This window comes from Phodopus roborovskii, unplaced genomic scaffold, assembly GCF_943737965.1.
Source record: "Phodopus roborovskii unplaced genomic scaffold, PHOROB, whole genome shotgun sequence".
Classification (NCBI taxonomy): domain Eukaryota; kingdom Metazoa; phylum Chordata; class Mammalia; order Rodentia; family Cricetidae; genus Phodopus; species Phodopus roborovskii.
The window spans coordinates 49246094-49272314 of NW_026126517.1; the positions used below are offsets into that span (position 1 = coordinate 49246094).

The 26221-nt window shown below is 40.6% G+C and overlaps 1 protein-coding gene across 1 annotated transcript in view; it reads right to left on the minus strand.

Annotated features, from left to right (window-relative positions):
• Nucleotides 1-26221, minus strand: part of Unc13c (unc-13 homolog C) — a 400087-nt gene that overhangs the window by 19403 nt on the left and 354463 nt on the right. The window contains exons 27-28 of the mRNA XM_051197944.1: nt 22300-22380; nt 13141-13288 (exon numbers count right to left, since the gene is read on the minus strand). Of these exons, the coding sequence (XP_051053901.1) occupies nt 13141-13288; nt 22300-22380 (229 nt within the window). The remainder of the gene's footprint in view (nt 1-13140; nt 13289-22299; nt 22381-26221) is intronic.

Below are 26221 nucleotides of genomic sequence, written 5' to 3' on the forward strand. Positions count from 1 at the left end.
ACTGATACAGGATTCATGATGACTCCCACTTACAGAATACAAACCCAGGATAATGTTATCTCTGTAAGAGGAAACACCAGCTTAAACTAAGAAGCTTATGGTGAGTTTGGAAACACTAAAATAAACGTGTAAATTAACAGGAAAAAATGGTGGTTAATAAAACTAGACTGCCATTACAGTCTTAAAACACTCCATTATAAATGGAAGTTTTAATATGTAAGTCCCTTAGACTTTTGAACTCCAAAGGGGGGGGGAAATGATACTTGAGAAAGGAATCAAGTTTGTACAACAGGGAAGAACCAGATGATCAAGGCAAACTAGAGTGAGAAGGGTCTAGAAACAACCAGGACACAACAAGCTGACAAGGCTTTTCTTAGCAGTGATCTCAAGTGTGAATAGACCATTAAAAGAGAGAGAGTGGCTAAATAAACAAAAATCTAAGACCTTGCCCATGTTGTGTCCAAGAGATTCTCCAAGGACTTATGCAGTCAAGTGAGGATCAGAAGCATTCTACGCACATAGAAGTCAAAAGCCAACAGTAGCTTCCATGTTTGTGTCACACAAAATGGACTAAAAATGAGACAAAGAAGGGCACTGTAAAACTATCAAAGGGTTGGATCTGAAGGAGCATGTATCAATTATGAATAAATATACATACAGCCAACATAAAACACCTAAGTACAAAAAGAAAAATGAATACATCCAGAGAAATATGAACCCTTGATTCTCAGCAGTAGAAAGAGTGTAGGAAGGAAACAAACAGGGACCTTTAACTACACCCTAGACCAAATGGATAAAGTAAAATGTCAGAACATGGGCTGGGATAGCAACTCAGTGGGTGTAAGGATTCAGGCATTGCGCTGGCCTGACCCTGTCACCTGGCAGAATGCACTCAGGCAGTACTCTGGTCAGCCCAGGGCTCCATGAGTACTAGTCTGCAGGCAGGTGTAAAGGACCCCTTTAAAAGTCAGACCCCTCCCACTTACGCTCTCTTTTGCTCTCCTGCTTTTACTTGGCCACCAGATACTCCTCTTTTTCTCCCCCCTCCCCTTCTGTTCCCAGTGCCTGTATGTCTCTTCCCTTCTCCCTCACTCCCCTTTCTAAATAAACTCTTCATTCAAGCTCTATCTGCCTGGCGTGTTATTCCTCCACTCCACCGCCTTGGTCACCCGCTCCTGCTATGGAACCTGCTATGCTCTCCCTCATGGTCCCTTACCTTGGGACCCCACTCACTTGGGACCACTCCCCCCACCTCCTTCACCTTTCATTATAACTGTAACTAAAGGACAACAGTGGGTTCAGGGACTGCCACAAGCATGGAGACCTGAGCTTGAGTCCTCAGAATCCATATAGAACAGATGTAATAGCACACATCTGTAAACCCAGTGCTCCAACTGGGGGATAGGGGAGTGAGACAAAACAATCTTTGGTGGTGGCTCTTGGGCTGGCTAGCCTGACTTATGTAGCAGTGAACTAGAGATACTATGTCAAGCAAGGAACAGCATCCATCTGAGGTTGCCCTCTGACCTCCATATGTGCAATGTGGCATGAGCCTCCCATACTCCTCTCAAATAGTCAAATGTAAATAAATTACCTGGCTTCAAATATATTACGAAACTACATGGGAAAAAAACAAAACAAAATATAGAACATAAATGGAGCAGGGTGGCAAGTCTAGAGATAGAGAAATGAGAACTCACCGGCCTGGGGGTTGGGACAAAATATTTGCAAAATCTATGTCTGACATGGGGTTGGCATCTAGAACATATAGAAAACTGTATAGCATCAGTGGCAAAACCTTACACAACCACACTAAAAGAGAACAATGTATCTAAATAGATGTTTCCTAAAGGAAAATATTCCCAGTAGCCAATAGGTACAGGTATCCACATTCTCTAACATTTATCACCAGGGAAATGCAAATCACGGTTGGATTGTGTAGTACTTTCTAAGGGTAACTGTGAGACTCTAACACCACTGTTATTGCTACCTCTGTTTTAGGTCTGAGTAGAAAAGAACATAGAGGTTATAATCAGAGAAAGGAGATGATACTATAAGCCTCCAATTAACAAGTGTTGGTTAGGAGGATGAGAAGTCTTGTATGCTGTTAGGTGTGATGTGAAGTACAGCAGCTATTTAGGAAATTGCTTGGAAAAATTGCAAATAGAATTGCCATGCGATCCAGCAATCCAGCTACTTCCAATTACTGAGTATGTGTGCATTCAAAGGGGATGAAGTCAGTATGCCTAGAAGATGTCAGCACTACCAAGCTCATTACTGAACTCTTCATAGTAGCCAGGAAGTAGAAACAACCAGTATGTCCATCCAAGGATGGATAGATAAGCAACACTGGCCATATGAAATACAAAAGCAAGAACTATCCAAATTGTAAGGTACTAATGTGCTGTTACTTTAGATTCCTTCCTTCCTTCCAACAGGGTCTCACTATATAGCTATGGCTGTCCCTCTGTCTGGAACTCACTGTGTAGACCAGGCCAACCTTGAACTCATAGAGATCCACCTGCTTCCCATCTCCCATCTGCTCAGTGGACACAGTCACTTAGAAGTAGACACAGTGGAGAGGAGGCTGTGTGCAAGCTAGGATAGCCCTCAGCAGAACAGAACCAGTTGCCTCTGACCGCAGAGTACCCATCCCCAGACCTGTGAGAAATGGACTTCTGTTTTAGTTACCAGCTTAGTGTACTTTGTCATGGCTCCCTGAGCCCACTGAAGCTCAGGACAGCTCTGCAAGGTTCCCCCCCCAGCCCCACCCTCTCTCCCTCTTCCCTCCCTCCCTCCCTCTCTCTTGAGGGCCAGCAGCTTGCTACATTTTCAGACTCTGCTCTTTCTCTGGACCTCATGTCTCTTTCCTGAAGCCTCCTGACTCTCCCATCCATAACAATGCCTCCTTTCTCTGACTATAACCTCTATGCTCTAAAACAGAAGTGGCAATAACAGTGGCGTTAGAGACTGATCGTTACCCTTAGAAAGTACTATACAAGGTTGCTTTATAAACAATTCAGAGACTCCTTCCCCCACCCCCCACCCACTTTGTCCCTTCCTCCCTCTTCTTCCCTTTTCTCTCCCCCTGTTTCTTCACTGTCTCCATGCCCCATCTCATCTCTCCCTTTATTTGAATCCCAGGGTATCCTCAAACTTTCTATGTAGCCAGAGATGACCTTGAACTTTTGATCCTCCTGCTTTCACCTCCAAAATGACAGGGCTACAGGGCTGTGCCACCTTTTCTGATTTATCAGTGCTGCACACAGGGCTTGGTGCTTCCTGTACAATATGCAAGCATGCTGCCAACTAAGCTACATCCCCGGCCTCAAGATTTTCATAATTTTGATTAACTATATACTGCCTGGTAAATTTATTCGTTGAATGAAGTTTGTAAGTCATCAGCTGCCACGGTCAGTGGCATGGAGTGTTGGACCCTTGCTCTAGCAAGTTTCCTATCCACAGAGCAATTCTGAAACCCTCTGAACTGAACAAGGAAATTTAACCCTGTTGTTTACGTCAGCTTGCAGATGAAAACCCAGGGTCCCAAAAGACTCCAACAATCCATCACTTTGAATTAATTATACCTTGGCAAGCAATCGATCAAGCCATAATTTACTTTGTGGAGCAAAGTGTGTTCACTGTATTTCTTTCTTAAATTAAAATTGCGGTTCAAAAAGAAAATACCTGAACATCATGGGATAATTTGAAGGTGTATAGATTCATAAAGAGGTAGAAAATATCTACCATAATTTATCACATACTTGACATTTATTTTAGAATTTTTGGAAATAAATTTAATAGCACTGGTCATGCATTTGCTGAAGGAGGCCAATCTCACATACTCCTTTATCTTTCCTCTAAAATACCTGCCTGCATATAGAGTCTTCTATTTTCCACATTTGATTTTCGCTCATATTGTTAATGATATCCACTTTTCTTCGGTAGCACCAACTATCTCAAAAGGGCTTCTGGAAACAATGTAGAGGTGTGACACCAAGTATTCAGTGATCTCTGTCAGACTTTATAGAATTTTTCTGAGGTTTGATTGAGGGGGGAAAACCCCCAAAACTTGAAGGCACTCACAAATGGCAATAAAACTCAAGTGAGAGTACTAATACATTGATGTCATCCCTGATGTCAGCAAATGTTTTTGTTTCTTCTGAAAAAAAGCACAGGGTTCACTTTCATAATTTATTTTGATCAAGCTTCCATTTGAGAGGCAGAGAAAACTAAGTCAAGAAGTCAGGAATCTCAGTGCCAGTGTTACTGGGGACTGAGATTTGCCTTGCACTCGGGGAAAAAAAATTGAAAAAACAAAAACAAAGAAACACAGAGTTAATGCATGTGGGTAGTGTTACAAAAATTAATTATGACAAAACACAATTAAGATGCAATAGAACTCTACTTTGATGAGGCAGGAAGATGGGTGTGGTGGCGAGTCAGTTCAAAGAGAAGGCCAATGTCCTCACACGTCTGCAGGACACTGCTCAGTCCAAGCTGTTGGAATTCTCAGGAGTTAAAATAGTTTGCTGAAAGCACTATTTGTAATAGCAAGAACCTGGAAGCAACCTAGATGCCCCTCAATTGAAGAATGGTTAATGAAGATGTGGCACATCTACACTCTGCAGAAAAAAAAATGGTATCTTGAAATTCGCAGGCAAGTGGATGGCACTTGAAGAAAACATACTGAATGAGTTAACCTAGTCACAAAAAGAGGAACACAGTATGTACTCACTCATATATGGATTTTAGACAAAGAGCAAAGGATCACCAGCCTATAATTCACACCAGCAGAGGAACTAGGATACAAGGTGTATTCTAAGAGATTCATATAAAGTCCCTCACAGAACCGGGAAGGGACAAGTCCCCCAGAGCATAGGGAAGTGAGGGGGCAGCGAATGGAGAAGTAGGAGAAAACGAGGGGGAGGAAAGGAAAACACATGGGACCATGAAGATTGAGCTAGTTAGGAATAGAAGACAGGAGAGAGAGAGAGAGAGAGAGAGAGAGAGAGAGAGAGAGAGAGAGAGAGAGAGAACATAAAAAAGGGAGCCAATATTGGTTTGAAGATAAAATTGAACACAAAGAAAGGTCTAGAGAATTACAAGACTGCTGCCAACTAACAATTTGAGCTTCCGTGGAAAGGCTACCATAAATGCTCTTCCCGGATAGTGAGATCAACAACTAACTTATCCATGGAGCCCTCAACTAATGTCTGTTGGAAACAGGAGCAAACACCCATACATAAACACTGAGTCGAAGTAGAACCCAGATACAGATGGAGAGGACAAAACCAGGCGGCAGAAACACATAGAGACAGCTTACCTGGACAAGGAGGAGCTAGCGGCCCCTCCAGACTGATAGCTGGGAAGCCAGCATGGGACTGGGTCTCAGCCAGAAGGACTGAGCAGTCTAAGGGACCTCAGACAGTGGAACCAGACTGTATCCCTGGTGCACAAAAGGACTTTGCGAACACATCCCCCATTGAGGGATAACTGCCTTAATCTAGAGACAGGAGAGAAGCCCTAGTCCCTACTTCACAGGACCTGTCACATCTACATGACCCCAACTGGATGGCATTCCCCTACATATGGAATTGGGGTGGGGGAATGGGAGGGGAGGGTGGTTAGGGTGCATGTGAGAGGGCAGAGAGGGTAAAAGGGAGGGAGGGAGGAAAGGAGGGGGAACTGGGATCAACATGTAAAATAATAAATTAAATAAAAAAAATGCTTTGACTCCAAAATTTAAGTTCAAGGACAAGTTACTGGGGAAAAGGATTTCTATTTTTGTTTCCACAGAAAATGAAAAGCTGTGGATTCCTTCCAGACTAATGTGGTTTGATCAAGCCAGACTGCCTGAAACAGAGTACCAGGTGATCCTACATTCAAAACAGCTGGACAAAGCAGCCTTACAGACTACAGCCAGGATTTCTGCATCTTCTTAGAATCACCTTACCAGCAGGAAGTAGTTTGGAAAGAACAACGCCCAAATTCCCAAATATTGTCTATAAATGTTTGTTTTCATTTAAATGGACTTGGTTATATAAAATAAATAAATAAATAAAAACAACAACAACAACAAAAAAATAGTTTGCTGAAGCTTCCCAGATATTCTAGCCTGACTTCAAATTTCCACACCAGATGAAATAGTGGGCAAGGGGAGCTGTCTGTGAGAAAATGAAACCTAGTGACAGCATGAACTAGCCAGAGCAAAATTCCTGTGGGAAGTTCTTGGTTACCCTGGATAACTCAGCTATCAAAATCCAACCATTTCTCTTTCTTTAAGGAGAGTTGCTCTGAAGCCTGACCCGCTTATGAGTTAATCTTTGATGACTCAAATGAAAGAGTTGTTGCCAATTAAAAAAAATCTAGCAAATTCATAAAAATCTATCTTCATATTAATAGAAAAGAGACAGAAACTCCTTTTAAAAGTCATCTTAGCATGGCTTAGAAGGTAACTGTTATTGTTCATGGTCTAGATGAGGTCAGGGAAAAAGACACCCTGTCTGGAAAGCTTTGTTGTGGAATCTAGAAGGTCAGAATTCTCAGTAGAGGGTCACACTGAGAGTCCTGGAGTCTGAGGATACACCTGGATGGGTCTGAAGACTCTAGCTCTGACTTGATCTTCCTTCTCATGAATTTCTGAGGGGTTGCTCACAGCCTGAACCACACAGGCACATCCATAGTGTAGCATGCAGAGCCTGTCCTCATTGAGAAGAGGGGAGGGGGCCAAAAGGGCAAAGGAAACCTACCTGCACAGTGGTGGACAGAGCTCTTAAAAACATCTGAACCGAGGGCAAGTTCATCTCCTACAAGGGCCTGAACTAAACCAGTAGTAAACCATTTTTTTTTTTCCTAGTTGCTTTTGACTTTTATGTGACAGATTGAATAAAACATGGTTTTAAGAGTTTGATAAAAATCAATAATCTAATTTTATCTAACTCTGTCTACCTCTCCAGTGGCACTCACTATCCTCTCCCTTGAATGATTAGCAATAAATTGTATCAGTCAAAGAATTCCAAGCTTTTCCCCCTCTAAATACCTCTCCCCCTGTTTCTGTCTGTCTCTGTCACTCTCATTCTGTCTCAGCACTCCATAGTTTTCAAGCACAAGACCATAGGCAGCAGCCTTCAATGATGATTCTGATCAGAGAAACTCAAACAGGAGGGCTGCTAAAATATCTTGTAACTTCATAAATCCAAATATTAGGACCCTGTTACATTGCCCAATTTAAAATATTTATATTAAAATCAAGAACCCTTATTTGTCCTAAGAGTTTGTGATTTGTAGCTGGCCAAGAATGTGCCAAGTATTTAGATTTCAAGTGAATGAACAGAAACTTTGTGAGAAGACAGAATTATCATCTAGCAACTATGATATTACTCCCTGCATGGGAATGTTATAAAATACTTGGATGGTAGAGGATGAGGGTGAAGAGCAGGATAGGAAGGGAGATAAACCAATAATATCCCTCATAACAACATGTATAGATGCCAGGAGGGAGAAATCAGGCTACATACAAAAGGGTTTCCTAACATCAGGGAGGTTTTCCTACATTCAATTTGGGTTTCTATGGTGTGGATGTGTCCAGTTTTTAAGTGTCCTGGTTCCTGTGAATGCCCAATAGATGGATGAGAGTGGGATGGTTAGCTTTTGTCATCTTGACACAAACCTAGATGTATCTGGAAAGAGGTTATCATAACTGGGAAAATGCTTCCTTAAGATTGGTCTGTAGTGAAGTTAATGACTGATGTGGGAGGGCCCTGTTCACGTGGTACCACCCCTGGGTGGGTGGTCTTGGAATATATAAGAAAGCAGGCTGAACAAGCCATTAGGAGCCAAAGCAGTGAGCAGTATTCACCCATAGTCTTTGTCTCCATGTTCCTGCCTTAAGTTTTTGCTCTGGCTTCCTCCAATGATGTGGAAGTGTAAGCCAAATAAACTCATTTCTCTCCAAGTTGCTTTTTGCTCATGGAGTTTATTATAGCAGTAGAAGCCCTACTACAGAGAGGCCTCTGGAAAAGAAATGGCAAAGTTAACCAGTTTAGAGTCACTGGGAAGAAAACAAGATCACCAATTTAGAGTTTGGTTACTGAGCAAGAAGGAGATTTTAATTATATTAAAATACACACTAGTGCTGATGAGATGTCTTGGAGGGTAAAAGCACTTGCCACCAGGGTCAACAGCCTGAATTTGATTCCCTAGGACCCACATAGTAGGACAGAACCAAGTCCCACAATCTGTCCATAAGCTGGAGACAGATGCGCCCTCCCCCCACCTTAGATATAATAAAATGTTGTTTAAAACACAGCCTAGGGCAGAAGATAAAGTAGCACCAGTTATTTAACATGAGGTGGAAGGTTGTGGGAGGCCCCAACATAGCCAGGAGTGGTAGTTAATGAAGGATATTGCCTCTGCCATCGAACTACACAGCTCAAAACTGGACCACATTTCTGAATGCATGTGTGACTCTGTATCTTTACCTGAAAGGGGTGAGGTGTCAATAGTTCTGTAGGATTTCAGGAGGAGCATCACAGTTGCGTGCTGGGTGGGTGATAACAAATGTGTGCCCATCTCCCTGTAACCTTACCTAGCATGCCTTTCTGTAGTGAGATATTCACTCTGTCCACACCTGTGGCACTGACCATGCCCATTGGGGGTGGAAACAGGTGCGGATGTGACCTGGGGGAACTAGGTCTGGGGTAGGGACCCTGAAGCACTCTCTTGCTTGCTGGAATGGAGACAGACAGCATCCAGAGGCATCCTTGGGACAGGAAACTGCTGGCGTTCATCTGTCTCTGTTGTAAGCTATTTCTCTGTTTTTCCCAATCCTTATTATTCCATGATACCTTTCCTTTGCTTTCCTATGCTTGGAAAGCAGGCCTCCTGCTGAGAGCTGGACCCAGCATACTTCCTATTAAAGCTATCTGTGTTCAGCTCTTCATCTGACTGATGATGCCCCTTGGGCTTTGTGAAGAGAATGTCATCGTACTGTGACAACCGAGAAGACAAGATTCACGTATTCTTCTCACTACTGTGCTTCTTTCTCTAGAGAAAGGTTGAGCCACTTAAGTGGTCTCTGGGGACAGTCCACGATAGATGTATTGGAAAGAGTCAGATCTCTGACCATTAATGATACTTCCCTACACACTAAAGACATTCCAAGTGTTCACCCAGAGCTGACCATCAGAGGAAGGTTCACTGTGGCCCTTGGGACTCCAAGATCATTTCTGTGTTTAAATGCTAGTTATTTTTGTTTTGTGATTAAGAAACAAAACAATACAAAATCCATTTCACCTCTTTTTTTTTTAAAGAGGTACCATAAAAGAGGGAGCCATTATAGGGTTGAAGAGAAAACTGACTATAGAGAAATGTCCAGAGACCTACAAGGATGACCCCAACTAACAATCTGAGCAAAAGTGGAAAGGCTACCTTAAATGCCCTTCCTTGATAATGATATTGATGACTAACTTATCTACCATCATAGAGCCCTCATCTAGTAGCTGATGGAAACAGAAGCAGACACCCCACAGCTAAACACTGAGCAGAACTCCTGGGATCCAGATGCAGAGAGGGAGGAGTGATAAGAAAATGGGGGCAAGACCAGGCCACAGAAACCCACAGAGACAGCTGACCTGAACAAGGAGGAGCTACTGGGCCCCCAGACTGTTAGCTGGGAATCCAGCATTGGACGGATTCAGACCCCCTGAACATGGGTCTCAGAAGGCCTGGGCAGTCTAAGGGACCTCTGACAGTGGAACCAGGATGCACCCCTGGTGCACAAAAGGACTTTGGGAGCACATTTCCCATAGATGGATACTCCCTTAACCTAGAGGCAGGAGGGAGGGCCTAGACCTTACTTCAAATGACTTGACAGATTTTGTTGATCTCTTCTGGAAGGCATCACCCTCCCTGTGGGATGGGATGAGGGGTCAGGAGGCATGGGAGGGAGGGAGGAAGAGTGGAAGTAAAGGAAGGAGGGGGAACTATGATTGATAAGAAATAATAATAATAAAAGAGCCAAAAAACAAAATGAAACAAAAAAATTCATTTCACAATGAAATGCATCTGATCTCTTCCTTACTACCCTGAGCACATCTTTTCTATCTTGAGGAAAATAGCTAAAGGTAAATTAATGGTTCCTGTAGGTCCTGTGGCTCCAGAAGAAAGTATATTTGAGAAGTTTCTGTCTTTCAGTGCTAACAATAAGAATGTGTTTAGGAAAATAATTTGTCTCTTCAACTTTCCATATTTTATGTCCTATATGGTCACAAATAACACAATTTATGCTAAATTATAAAAATTGTGTAACTATAATTGACCACACTCTATGCAACTATAGTGAAATATAATGATTATATTGAAGTCAACTCATAGAATCAAAGATGTGAACCTAAAGCTATCTGCCTTCTGTTTTCAAATTAAAATACATTAGACTCTCCTACTGAATAAAAATTGGTAAAATGTTGAAAATTATCTGTGTCCAGGCATTTTAATAAGCAGAAACTCGAAGATTTTACTCAAAAGAGACAAAAAAGTTTCTTTGAATTAAAGCACTTCTGTTCATAGATTTTAATTCACATAGTCATTAATTGGAAGAGATTATTTTCTTTTATAAGACAGTTGCAACCTAGACATAAAATATTCCTGTTCTGTGAAGTGCTTTGGTGATCCACATTCTTTGGGCCATAACAAAATCTCAGATAAGGAAACAGATGTAGGCCAGGATGGCTCAGCAATGAACCATCCTGTGTCTCCTCCCAGGCCGTATTACCCATTGAATAAACTTCACTTAATATGTTCAAGACTTATACAATTTTTTTTTACTATCTGTGGGACCATGAAATATTCAAAGAGCTCATGGTTTAATGAAAGAACTGTTAGGAAAAGCCCTTTCTTCCTGACGAATATTGTAACCAAGATGCAAGAAATCCATTTTAAACCAGCTTCTAAAACTATAAGCCATGTATCTCTAAGGAGGAGTGACAGTGACAGAAAGGACCATTTTTTTTTTAAAGCCAACTCCCCAACTCAAACCACCAAGCTAACTCCTGGATAAAGAAAACATCAAACTTGATACAAAGATCAAAATGCTATTTACTAATTTCACTGCAAATCCACTGCAGTATTTATGTGTTTTAATTCTGCAGAGAAACCCATGGCTCTTTGCAGTAAGCCTAGAGAGCCAAATTAAAAGAATTATTGTCAACATGGTTATTGTATAGGGATTTTAAAACTTCAAGTGCAAATATTTGCTTTCTTGTCAGATTTTGTATTCAAAACACTTCCTTTTGTTTCTTCATAACCTAAATGACTTACTCCCCCCCCCCTTTCCCACTAACCAGGGCTACCAGTTTCCTTGCTTTGGCACCATAAGTTCATGTGTTTCAACACTTTGTCCCCAGCTAATGGAGGACTCAAGGTGGGTTCTAAATGGAAACGTGAGTCAATGGAGATATCTCTGAGGTCTGATCCTCTTTCTGTCTGCTCCATGTTGCCTAACCAGGAATGGAACACGACTAGTTGCCTCATGCTCCTGCTGCATGCCTTCTCCCCATCGCGGTATGCACTTTCGTATTGTGAATAACCCATCTCTCCTGCCCTTAAGTTACTTCTTGTCAGGTATTTGAATCACAACAAGAAAACGACTAGTCCACAGATGTACTTACTTTTGATGTCACTGTTGTGTGTTTTGAAGCATCCTTGAGCTCTGACCAGTAGATGCTGAAAACACAGGCCCTGTTCTCTGATGGACAACCAAAACTTTCCAGACACTGCCTACTTTCTGGGACAGTCCCCTCTGCATGCAAAACCATTTTGCTTGATCAACTAATTTAAGACATCCCAGTCCCTTCAGGATGCTATTCACTCTATGGACTGGGTTGGATGTGATTCTCAGTAAATATCTGTCATGTGAATACAGAGTAAGATGGTGTCTAGGCATTGCAGTACATTGTTGGGATATTAAGTACTCATCAAATGAGCCCAGTTTTCCATGAGACCTGAGGAATCCTTTTATGGATGTTTTAGATTTAGGATCTGTTTTCTAGCATTTAGTTAGAAGGAGAAGAAAATGTTCTAATATGGTAGATTTCATTTGAACTCTGGCTCATAAATTTCTAATGAGTCATGAAGAAAAAGAATCAGTATTTCTCTCTCTCTCTCTCTCTCTCTCTCTCTCTCTCTCTCTCTCTCTTTGCTACTGATGATACTTAAAATGTGCTCCATATAGAGAGCAGAGGAGAAGGGAAAGAGGGTAGGATAGGAGAGAAAAGTTCAAGAAAAAAAAGAACACAGTGTAAAGTGAGCAATAACAATCCAATTCATGAAAAAATTAATTCAAATTATCTTTTTAAAGGAAGCATGTCTTTCAGCTTGAACATAGCCCAAAGAAATTACTAAATTAAAAGTAATTGACTTTTCCCTTCAATATAATATTACAGTTTGTCTAACAGAGACAGAGAACGTCAGAGAGAAAGTGATGAGAAATAAATCTTACAAAAAGGAAAAGAAAAAAGTTGAATTTTGTTAATTGCTTCCATGTTAAATTAAGGTATCACAAGACAGACCAATGAGACAGATCTCTCTAGAGTCCCGTAGTTGTCACAATTTCCATTATGGGTGTGTATGTGTGCTGGAGTTGAGAGTACAGAATTTAGATATGGACTTGAAAAATGGAATCTGGCTTTCCTCTGTCAAGCAAATAACCTTGAGTTTGAGTTCTCCCATAACAGAACCCGAGACAACATTCAAGAGTGGGAAGTAGTGTACTTAGAGTCACAAGCCACCACTGCACATGGTCCTGAGGGAGTCTACCTGGTAAAGGAAGGGAGAGAAGGAGAGAGAAAGGAAACTAGAATGGAAAATGCTGTCAGCTACCCACCTCCAAGGGAAACCCAAGCCTTGGTCTCATGGAACTCTGGGGGTGAGTACAGTGACTAAACATCAGTTAGGAAAATATCTCCTTTTGTCTAAGCCATCAACTTTCTGTCCTCTTCGCATCTATAGAGAACACTGGAAGCTGTGGTATTCTCTGCTAATGCAAAACCTCTATTTTTAACTGTGTTTCAGGCTGTGTGCTATTTCAGGTAACTGTGAGCTTTATCAGTGTACATTGCTCTCAGGTCAAGAGCTACTTACTCTGCGAGCTTTGTGTCTCTATGAACTTTTTGATCAAAGCATCAGTAGTTTGCGTGTAGAGGCTGAGAGCGTATCTCAGGGAATGAAGGTCTGGGCTTTTCTCCAGAAAATTCTTCTTCAGGCCATTTCCTCCAGCATGGAAATATTGCTAAAAAAGGAGAAAAGGAAAGTTATATGAGCAAAGGATTTAGGAGGAAACACAGGGGGGAAGGAATTTATTACTCTAATAGTGGAGCTTAAAACAATTCCATTAGGTAAGTTGTCAAGTAAGTACATAGAAAGAGTGTACCATTTGTCCAGTGTTAAGTCATCATCAGCTAACCTAGGTTCAAGACAGAACTATAGAGGCCTAAGCTGTTTTCTTTTCATTTAAAATGTCAGTTATATAAATGGGTCTTGAAGATACAGTGGTTAGAATCCTTCCAGAATGACAGGCTTTAGTAAGCACGATCAACTTGATCATTCATTTTTGTTTCCAAACAGCAGTGAAAGTTTCCAATACTTTATAAAGGAGGTAGACCCTGTTACATATTTTACAGATACTTCTTTCAAATTCTACAGCAGGCATCCACTACTGTTCATTCTCTAATTATGCTACTGTGCAGGTATGGACCAACCTGAGCTAGCACAGTGCTCCCTAAACACCTAAAACACCAGTTGATTTTTCTATGCTGTCAACCAGCAAATTCAAAACATCTCTGTAGTGAGGTAGTCCTTCTGTAGCACTGACCACGCCCATTGGGGGGTGGAGCGATGGGCAGAGGTGACCTGAGGAAGGAGGTCGGAGGGGGCCAGGAAGGTGCTCTCTCTTGCTGGCATGACTCGGACAGGAGAGGATCGGGTTGAATTTCCTGGTGTTCATCTGTCTAGGTTGTAAGTTATTTCTCCTTGAATAAACATCTATTCGGCCTATTTGTTTATCCTGATCCTTATTTACCGCAATATCTGGTGTCAGAAGCGGGATTTACCTGGGTTTTGCCCCACATCATCATTTCCACTTGACTCAACCTGATGCATCGGAACTACAAACATCACCCTAAAACCGGTTTGAGACTGTTTTGCTCGAGACAACTCATGACTAGCTAGCTGTAATGGTGCACCTTTTTATTACACCCTGGCCAGTTTCAAATAGAATTACAGTCAAGAATTTTCTGCCACACAGTGACTAACTACATATGTCACAGCCAGTTCTGTTGAGAAATCTGGTTGCTAAAAATTTTCTTCCTACAGGATCCATTGGAGCAATCATCGTCCCATTTCAGCAGGAAGTAATCTTAATATGACTACGCCCCCTTTCCCTACCCTTGGAATTTTGGGATAATAGTCATCTTCTTTGGGTTGGTTTTAGTTATTTGGGATTGGGTGATGCTTACACTCGGGTTTATCTTTTAGACAGGAATAGGGAATGGTGGGTAAAGGTATGGTTTAGATGGGATATAAGTAGATTAGCCTATTTCCTTGAGAATTTGAGTATGAATGAGATAGTATTTTACAGCTTACATTGTTATGTATTCCTATGTGGTAAGCTATGTAAAATTAAGTTTATATTTTGTTATATTGTGTTAAATGTTTCCACTTATAATATTTTATGCACATTATTTTTTACCATATTCTATGTATGTATACTTTTCCTGTATTCAAGACATTTTGTATATTGATACAATTTGGGATATTTATCTTGCTGCCCTTTATAGTTCTACCTCTTGTCTTGACACTTATACTCTACCTCTATTTTAGGGATTTACATGTAGGTATATGTAAATAGTTATATTGTTTAAGTATTTGTTCCTGCTTTACTCAGGAAAGTTTTAATCAGTCTTTTAGCTAAGTTCCCGAGTATTACAGATTATCTTCACTCACATTTCCTGTACCTATGAGATTAGTCAGATATAGATGCTTAATCTTCAATCACTTCATAGACATGCAGAACATGGCATTTAAATGTTTTAATATTAGTACTCCATTGACATGAGACACTGTTGCTCCTGACAGCACCGTGCACTTTCCCGAAAATATGTTGGACACTGATGTTGCTCCTGCTGGAGTTCAATCTCGCCTCAGCTAATGGCCTGTTGGGCATAGAATTGCCCCCACCTTGACCACTGATTTGGACATGCAGTCCTATGTGCTTGCAGGAGACAAATATAGAAGACTGCTTGACCTTGCCAAGTCAGGGTAAGACAGCCATTCTATTTCCCTGCTGTTGTTGTGGTCTGTCAAGTTCTCTTGGCCTTAGCCAAATCTGGGTGTACCAACGTCGCTGTGAGACCTAGGGTGACTGTTCAGGTGGCTTTCTGTTTCTGTCCTTGCTGCACCTTTTGGCAGTTGTCCATCCGCATTTCCTGTCTACTGTAGTATTGTTAATTTCCTTCTCAGGTCTTGATGAGGTTGAAGATTAAACTATCACAACTATTATTCTCTCTTCCTAGTTAGATATATTAGGTACTAGACTTACGTTTTCCAGCTTAGGACAACTCTATTGTAAACTCCATTATGCCCTCACCCTAGGACTAGATATGTAGGTCATTTTGTTCTCGATTTTCCTTTTCTTAGAGCACACTTGTTATTCACTGTTTTGTATATAGTTTTGTATTAAGCCTAAATCTTTTCTTTAGACTAAAAGGGGAATTGTAGTGAGGTAGTCCTTCTGTAGCACTGACCACGCCCATTGGGGGGTGGAGCGATGGGCAGAGGTGACCTGAGGAAGGAGGTCGGAGGGGGCCAGGAAGGCGCTCTCTCTTGCTGGCGTGACTCGGACAGGAGAGGATCGGGTTGAATTTCCTGGTGTTCATCTGTCTAGGTTGTAAGTTATTTCTCCTTGAATAAACATCTATTCGGCCTATTTGTTTATCCTGATCCTTATTTACTGCAATACATCTCAGTTTTTACACATAAATAGGTATATACTGATTAACCATCAATGTTGACATTCAGGGATATTAGCATTCTTCAAATCATGCTGTGGTATACACACTCATCTTTATGAAAGTTGGAATTCTTTGTTGTAGGTAGTGGAACTATAGACATTTCCTATTGAGACAAGATAATTATAATATTCCATTAAGTTTAGATGAATGATTCTCCCCCCCCCCGGCTCTTCATATATCGACAGTGCTAGATTTGGAACCTAAGCACGCTTCGTGACTATGGGCCTCTGCTCTAGTATCTATAATTGTCAACATTTTCAGTGTCTGTAATGTTCTCCAATGTTAACAGAACATTTGAGAATGGGTTCTTAACCACTAAGATATCTTTATAGTCCCTAGTTATATACTTTGATCTTATAAAATATTGAAGTACTTTGTATATGGATAGTATTTGTTGAAGACTAGGAGCCAGAAATTAATTTGAATATCGATGGGTGAAAACCATGTGATAGTTTTCTTGAATAAAAACATGACAGGACATTTGAGGGTGAAAAACTATTAAATGGAAGCATCAAAGGATGAAGATTTAGCTTGGTTTTGCCTCTGGAGGCCTGTGTCTATGATGAACTAGAGAGACATTTGAAGAGATGCCTGGAGCCAACAACAAGAGGGGATTCCTGAGAGGCAGACTTTCTCTACTCAGTGTTTCTCATGGTAGCTCTGGCCTGATCATGTAGCTCCCCACCATGGCGGTCTGCCAGGTTAACTCAAATGGCTAAGCTTTTTCTTTCCCCTTTCTTTACCCCCATGGTATTTTTCTTTTAAATTCTAATGAAATTGTCTTTGAGCTTAAAAAGAAAAAGTTATTTGAAAATATACACAACAGAGGAGAGCGAATGATCCTATTGTGGAGGGGGGGGGTCAGTAAAAGCTTCTGAGGTAATTCTGAAGGAATGGAATGGTGTATTTGTTCCTTAGGACTGTTAATCTTTTTGTTTGAGACCAAGTCTAATGTAGTTCAGGGTAGGTAGCAGAGGATGACCTTGAACTTCTTACCCTTCAGGGTACTTCCATTACAGGTAAGCTACACTACACTAAGTTTATGCTTTGCTAGAGCTAGAGTCCAGGGCTTCCTGTGTGCTAGTCTAGTACTTTGCTAATTGAGCCATATCCCCAGCCCAGTACTTTTGCTTTTAACTTCAGCAGCCACTAGATAATCCATAGCAGTGAGCAAGACAGTGGACAGTCACACTACATTACCACCAGGAACCCCAGAGGTCTCACGTTGTCCAGCAAGAACCAGGAGACCTCATGGTTCTCACACTGCATTTCTCCCCTACAGCATTACAAATGCTGTCTGCCATTTTTTTTTCCTATTCTAATTTCTAAATTGTATTCCCTAGAATAAACACATTGCCTTGAGGCAGAGGAAATCCTAGAAAAATCAAAGAAAGAAAGACCACAGGCTCAAAGATGCAGAAAGCTTATCAACATAGGCAAAGGCTTGGAACTTGGTAAGAATATATGTTTAACCCTCTCCCAATAGTCCTGGTCTCTATAAACCATCTATATTGCAGGCCTTTATGAACAGTTCTAAGAATACAAATGTCCCAAGGAATGGGATTTTTGGAAACCTTGGAAAGAATAACATGACCAGACTTGACACAATTGAGAGATTTTTAAAGGCCTAGGAGTATCCATGAAGGAAGGGAGCAAGAATTAAAGTGTGAAGACAAAAGCTATGTGTTCATCCATGAACCCTTTACAATAGCTCTATAGGAAGACATGCTTTTCTGCTAAGGTATTATGTTGTAGAACTAGAGGGATTGGAAGTACTAATCATGAAACAAAATTAGAAATAAGCTCTAGGTTCGTTCCTGAGTATAGCCAGGGTCTCCCTGGGGTTTCAGTGATGCTTAAGTGACTTCTTCCTTTTGGCTAGAGTCTTGTTAGGAATTCTATTAAGGGCCCTGCAGGCAGGGTATTAAGAGAGCAGATTGGTTGGGTCAGAAATGATGGCTTTGTTTTCGGAGAGCACTTTGTAGCAGGGGATGCTGTGAAACTGGACTCTTGGATAGACAGTAATGCTGCCAGGGAAAACACAAGCCATGGGGGAGCGGGGAATATAAATAGCCAGAGAGACAAACGACACAGCCACTGGCCTCACAATCAGTGAAGAAAATGATTTCTGTGCATAAGTACAGACTCCCAAGATATGAAGAGGAAGAGGCCATGGTTATAGCATGGACCTTGGCACTCAAGACATTTGGCATAGTCTTGACCCTTTGCCAGCCTGAAGGAACAATATAGCATGGGATGTGTATTTGGCTGAAGCTCGAAGAACATCTGTGAGAGAGTGAAAGCCTTAGTCTTAAACAAATGCCAGCATCCATCCACAGTTAGCTCAGCTCAGTTTCTCCTTTCATTATAATGAATTACACACCAGAAGGAAATTACATGCTACAGGGGAATTATATGCTGGAAGAAAATTAAAAAATGTGAGGTTTGGAAGCTTTCTGGAGGTTTCCCTCATGCATGTAATGTAAAAGTAGATTCTTTCCCATTGATTATAAACAAAAGACCGAAGGTCACTTGCTTCCTATTGTCTGACCAGCCACATGGCCAAAGACCCTCCAATTTGGCCTCTTAATATCCTTTATTTACACTGCAACAAATTAAGAAAGATGATTAAAAGAAGTCAGAGTAAGCTATTTCTTTCTCATTAAAGAAAAGAAAATTTGAGTTCTCTGTTGGGGCACTGTGGGAAAGTTGGTTGTTCACAAGGGATAAGGATGCCAGCTGGGTTCCACACTGCCTGTGACTGGCTGATGCTCTACTATGTAGGTGGGGTGACAGAGGAGGAAAGCACAACTGTCAAACATGTCCTTAAATTTGAGACAAAGCTCAAGGTTATTACATGGATAACATTGGTGGCAGCAAAATCATGATACTCAGGAATAATAAGTCTGTATTTACTAAATGAAATGGCAGAAAGATCATGGATAGACCTATACTCATAAACCTCTGGGTCAGCCTAGGATACTTCTCCTTCTTGTTCCCAAGCTCACTACAGGTCCCAGTGCCTCTCCCTTTATCATGTCACCCACCTCATTCTTTCATATTTTATCACTTTGGACCTTGCTGCATTTTGTGGGAAAAAAAAGTCCTACTGGTAAATATAAAATCTGGAAAAATATTGTCTAGGTGCTAAGTAAACCATTTTCATAATCCTGATAAAATCCTGTGACCCCCTTCTGGTCCTTCATTGTTGGTCACTCAGTCTGTTTTTACTGATGAGCTGGAACATGCAAATGTTTTTTCCACAAGTCTACAAGGAGAATTCCCTTTTTAGTTCTGTGTACTGTTTTAGCTGCAAGCTCTCATCACAGTTTTTACTTTAAACTGTTACATACATTTGGCATACACATGTAGGTAATTCACTATGCAGACTTAGACATGAGCTTTGCCTCCCTTTAATCTGTAAAAGTCCTTTAAAGACACTACTTGATAGTCTAAGGATATTTTTCTACACATCTTGATTCCTCTTGTATGCATCAGGTCAGAATTGCTTATCTCACTCAGTGCTTTTTAGAGTTCCCCTTTTCCTGACAAAGTGAAGTGGAGATTCTTGACTTCGATGTTTAAATCTGGGCATTCTAGCCTCAATCTGTTGTCCCTTTCTTGTGTTGTGACACTTGGTCAACTGTGGTCTGTTCTTCATCCAGACTGTCTGAGGGTTTCAGGGTGGTAATACATTCCCTCTCAGCGGTCACACCTTCCTTCTCAGACCTGAGAAATTACTTCTGTCAGTTTACCCTCTCTTCAGTCCCTGTATCCTCCAGCATCCTAACCTCTCCATGAATGCATTATCATAGACTTCTAGACTTCACTACCCTTTCTGCATCCCCCTGGACTTTGACCAAGTACTTGTATTTCTTGTTGTTAATTTTGTTCCCATTTCAAAGACCCTTGGTCTCCACTTATTTCTTCATTATTCACCATCCTTTGTATGTATGGTGAGCTCTCAGGTAATGACTTCTGAACTGCAATGCTGCAGACAAGGTAGGTTATTATATTCTTCCCATAAGCAGCTGAACTCATAAATAAGGCATGGACTATGTAAAGTCTGAAAACCGTGCAATGATAAAAAGGAGATGCTGAGAAGTTGTCACTGAAATTGGATAATGGAGAAGAGTAATGGATGGAGTTTCAGAGGTATGCAATGTCATTCAAAACCCATGCTTAGCTATCTTGCTGCATCTTCAATACAAATAATGGTGTTACCTAGGATGGGGGCGGGGGAATAGAAATTTGTTCAGTCTAACATTCAGGGCATTTATGAGAATCAGATGAGACAAAGCACACACATGAGAAAGATTTGGCAAATGCCAACACTAGTTCAGTCTGTCTTTTATAAACCCCACAGCACTCTTCTTAACTTTTCTTCCCTGCCCTTAACTGAACTAAGAAAGAATGAAGGGTCGGTCATCCCTTTGGCAGCCTTTGGGAGTCATCTAAGTGGTTCCTGCTGCTTTGCTTTAAGAACATCTTTCTCCTGAAGCTCAACTGTATTGTCGAGTTCTCTGACAGGGTTCTAGACAATCACGGAAGCTTTAATCTTTAAAGTAAAGCTTGGAAAAACTGATTATGGAATTCAAGTAAAAACTTAGGCAGACAGATCACTGGGTCAGGAGACTCTCCTAGAAGGCACAGGGGTCCTAACACAGTGATTCCGAGAGAAATAATTGGCATCATAGAAATTAGGGATGAGAGGATGCAGGCTCTGGAGGACCAGTTAGACTTCAGTCCTGGACAGTGATGATGATTTGGAAACAGCTAACAGGGTCGTGGGCCAACAGGTAGAAGTTTTGTTTCCAAAGAGCCTACAAGTGCCATGTGGCTGAGGTTGAACTAATGATTTATACTGATGATTGATGCTAGGATATTTGAGACACTGAGGTAGGTAGGAGGGATTCATTTGAGGACTGAGGTTGTCTTACAGTCTGGGGAGGCATTCAGTCTGCAGGCAGTGGTCATGTGGTCCCAGCCAGAATAATTAGAAGATGATGCGGTTAGAAGCAGGAGTCAGATTGATCAATACATTGATCGACACTATTTCCACAGGACACATTCCATTTTCTCACCCGAAGCATGATTTATAGCAAAATCCAGGAGAGGCTGAAGTCAAATCCTAAAATTTTCTTTTCTTTTCAGAATACATCCGTGTGTGTGTGTGTGTGTGTGTGTGTGTGTGTGTGTGTGTGTGTGTGTACTGATTTCTTATTTATAGCTAGGAATACACCTGTGACTCCCCACATTAGTCAATTCATATTCCAATTTCTGACAACTTTCATATCATTTTATAACACCAGGTGGAGTGGAGATGGCATGGGACTCAGTACAAAGAGGTGGGGTGAAGAAAGTAACCAAAAGCTCTTCACTGTACTAGATACGCTATACGATCAATGAGGAGAGTAATCAGCAGGCATAGTTTAGGAAGTAAATTTTCTAACCCTTTAACAAATAGAACACACATACACCACACTCTCTCTTTTTCACACACACGTACATCCAAACCACACATGTGCAGTCTCTCTCTCATACCCTCACAGACTCTCTCACACAAACATACATGCATAACACATATCTACATACTCAAACCACACATACACACACATATACACACATGCATACCACACACTATATACACACATAGCACAACACATTCACACACACACACATATGCACACAAGTTATTTGGAAAGAAACAACACTTTGAGACCCATATACATTTAACTCTCGCTACAATACTTCCTGTCAGCCCTTTGCTATGTGGGTAAAATGCTTGAAGAACAAAACTTCTAAGTTTTCAGTGGAATGCAGAATGAAATTTTATTGTATTACTAAGAGAGTAGGAGATTGGTATTTTAAAAATGATTTCTACAACCATAGACATCTTCAATACAAAGTATGCTAACCTAAAATTCTCTTGACCCATCTGTTTTAACTGCATTGGTGGGGGGGATAAGGAGGGGTGCATATCTTTCTCTGAGAACATATGTGATTATATAAGTTTCATTCATATTTTTGTAGAGAGACACAGAGCAAGAAATATAAAACAAAAGTGTGTTGCAGATGAAGTAAAGGAGATGAATGAGCTGGTGCTAGCAAACGTGTGGAATGCATCTAACTGACTGTCTCCTGATCACAGCAGGGACAGTTGCACAGTGGGGAAACCTTACTTGGAGAGATGAGGTGACCTCAGTGAATATACAGGGATACCATATCCTACCTTGATAGTGGCCAGGACCACCTCCATTATTGCACACTGTCTTGGCGTCAGACCCTTGGCATCTTCTCGAATCATGTGCTCCTGGAAGACAGGTGAAAAACTGCTCAGAAGGTGACAGATGCATTTATTTAGTTATCTTCAAGCACAATCTGTACAGTTCCCACATACAAACATCTAAAATACCTTCTCCAGGGCTGGAGAGGTATCTCAGCAGTTAACAGTGCTTACTGCTCTTACAGAGTACCTGGGCTCTGTTCCCAGCAGCCACATGGCATCTCACAACCATATAATTCCGGATCCAAGGGATCTGGTGCCCCTTTCTGGCCTCTAAATCATTGTATGCACATGATTCTCTTATATACATGAAGGGAAAACACTCATATATATGAAAATAAGAATGAATCTTGGCCATTTTGTCACAGTTTTGATAAATAATCCATTTGTTAAAGGAGACCTAAGCTGCCTGATTAAAAATGGAATTCTGGCAGAGTTGTCCCATTATTTATATTCCAAATACATGTTAAATGAAAAGATAAAGTAGCTGGCAAACTGTGTCCCAAAGTCTTTTCACATTAATCCCTTGACTTATGTTCTGTCCATCTGAAGAATTCAGGACAGCAAGGGGATTAAAGAGGCCAAGTTCACAAGATACAGTGTGCTCCAAGTATAACATTCCGGTTGATTCTCTTTCTGCCATCCTCCTAATGTTTGCCTCTTACTGGGAAGGGCCTCAAAGAATAAATCAAATTGGGCTGTAGAGGATTTCAGTCTTTAATATGTTAGGCTGATTTTAAGATTCTAATTAGATTTTCCTAATTGTTTGCTGTCGAATGTATCCAGTCATTATCCAACGATTATTTGTGAAAATGATGTTAGGAAATTATAGAAAATCATAATTCAAATATTTATCTTTCTTTCTTTGGTTTTTCAAGATAGAGTTTCTCTGCAGGTTTGGAGACTGTCCTGGAACTCTCTTTGAAGATTAGGCTGGCCTTGAACCCATAGAGATCTGCCGCCTGCCTCTGCCTCCCAAGTGCTGGGATTAAAGGCATGCACCACTACCACCCGGCTCAAATATTTTCTAAGAGAAAAGTTTAGAGAATGCTGTTGCCACACAGTGACAGTAGCTTCCAGGACTGTGCCATCCTGATTAGCAACACCCACCATACTTACTAATACCTGCTTTTTCCAATATTTTAAAGTAGATACTAACAATATATGCTATTTCTACAAAGCTGTAATTATTGCACCATCAAAAGCTCATTCAAGTAAAGGTGTCTCTGGCTACCCAACTAAGAAATTTATGATTGACCTGCAATTTCAGGTATAACTAGTAAGTGGTTTTGATATTAAAGAGATTGGGGGGACATCTAATTTTATTTTTATGTCAAGTAAATCTGATCCTATTAAGTAACAATGCCAGTCTAATGTAATATATGCACACGTCTCAGAATATAAAGTAACAAGAGCATATGTCAGCTTCTCAATAAATACCTAGTAGTTTAGTTTTAAGTCATATATCTTAGAGGAAAAGAACTAGAACCAATAAAAGTTGAGCTGGGGAACTAATACAGAAAATCAGTAAATATAGATAAACAAGTATTTCCTGGTTCTGTTTTTCTTGATTTGGGGTTCTTTTAAATAAAATTGTTATCCAAACTTGTCTATTTCTCAATGAATTCTGAAATTATCAGTGCAATTTTTCCTGCTAGTATCATTCCAGTTGTATTTACTTTCAAACTAACATCTTAAAATGTAAATAAAGCTTATTTTTTTTGAAGGAAATGATACCCTATTAATGTTTGAGTCATTAGCTTTGTGATGTGTGATGTTCTTCCTGTTAGCTGCAGCTTGTTGTTTTGTGCCAGACTGTGGAGGATTTATAGAAAGGCCCAGTAACAGAGCAGTATGACATAGACTGAGTTTCCTCTCATTGCTTTATTTGTTCTTCTTTACCATACCCTTCTTTACCATACCTCAACCTGGCAGAATAACCCTTATCCATAGTTCTTCTTTGGTAATTAAGAATATTCACCAAAATACAAATGACCAGAGGCCTACAAAGGGCACTAGCTTGTTATCTATTCTACTCACCCTTACTCTGCCCACCCAGAAGGCACACAGCCTCTCTGGGGATCCAAGCTACATTGTAAACAAAGTAGATAAGGTTTGGACAGGTTCATGGCATTCCAGCTTAGGGTCTGGTATGTGAGTTAAGCCAACTGACCCATACCACTTCTCAGGCCCAAACAACTAGATTTCCTCAGAATCAATGTAGATCCATGCATCAGTAGACTTTACTGGGATTACTGACACAGAGTTGGGAAGGGGTGGTGTGTGTGTGTGTGTGTGTGTGTGTGTGTGTGTGTGGTGGTGTGTATGTGTTTTGATTTTGTTTTGTTTTTTACAAAATCTAAAGTTCAAAGGATGTTAGAGACAACCATCTCATTATCAAAAAGGTTTGTTTAAGTGATCCATAAAACAAAGGGAAGCACAGAGCTGAGAGATGGTGAGGTACAGAGTCTTATGACATGGTTAGAATCCCTGATCAAGCAGTCATAGGAACCAGAGTCAGCCTGGTCCATCAGCTCTCACACAACTCCACTCTCTGCTTATATCACATGGCCTTTCTGTCACATGATGAAACCAGAGCCAATATAGCATTCTGTATGGAAAACAGAAATGTAGGTAAGAGAGTATGTTCAAAATATATAGCAGCTGGACACAGGGTTAGGGGAATTTCTTTTGTAATGACATTTAAAATTTCATCTTCATGGTTTTATATGAGAAACTTTATCCCCTCAATCTATTTTTCAAGATAGGGTCCAGAAATCCCAGTGTGCTAAATATAAATGATTGAGAAAGAGAAAAAGAGCCAGGATTCTCAACAACAGCTTAGAACTGACATCTAATTACATATTCTGTTGTAACCATCCACACTTGTGGGAAGCTATTTTAGGTGATGGTTATGTCTTTTAAGATATAATGTAGATGATAACCTTAGGATACTGAAATTATAAGCATGTGTCTCATCCCAGTAAACATTTATGCAAGCTGATTATCTTAGTATCATGATATAAAAAATTACCCATCTGTCTTTGATCTGACAACTGGGGATCCTGCATAAGACTGAATTAGACTCCCTGAATATAGATGACAATGGTTTGGCTAGGGCAATAAATGAGGCCACTGGCAGTGGGTCCAAGGTTTAACTCTAATTCACAATCTGACCTAGTGGAGCCCATTCTGAGATAGAGATATCTTTCTCAGTCTAGACATGGGAAGAGGGGGTGCTCTGTTCCTGCCTCAAGGAAATGATAGGTCAGACTTAGTACTTCCTAGGGGAGGCCTTACCCTCTCTGAGGAGCAGATGGGATGTGGGGTAGGAGAGATGTGGGGGGTAGCAGGAGGAGAAGAGGGAGGGCAAACTGGGATTAGAGTATAAAAATAAATTAATGATAATAAAAAAGAATAAGAAAAAAAAACAGTACCTATGATGCTTATCTCTCAGCTACCAGGTAAATGCAATATGAGAGGTGGCATGATTCTCACCACAAGTCTAAGAATCAAGTATTAATTTTTTTCTGAGTTCTAAAAACAGTACATTAATAAACTGTAAAGCTAAGTGTTTAGCTGACAAACATAGTTTAGAAAAAATTAAACCCACCTTCCATTTCTGGAGCCCCTTCTGAATTATATTCTAGTAGGTTGGAACATAATAGAAGCAACATGTATTTTAACCAGAGGAGTTTGTATTCTACAGAGAGATATCCAAAGCTTTTGAATCCCAAGTGATACTTAAGGGCAAGATTATTTTGTAACTAAATTCTCACTTGTAATGGGGAGGTGAACATGTTTGAGAGTTTAAGGTCCTTCTTGAATATTGTTTTCCTTTATTGTGTTTCTTGACTTCAGACTCTTG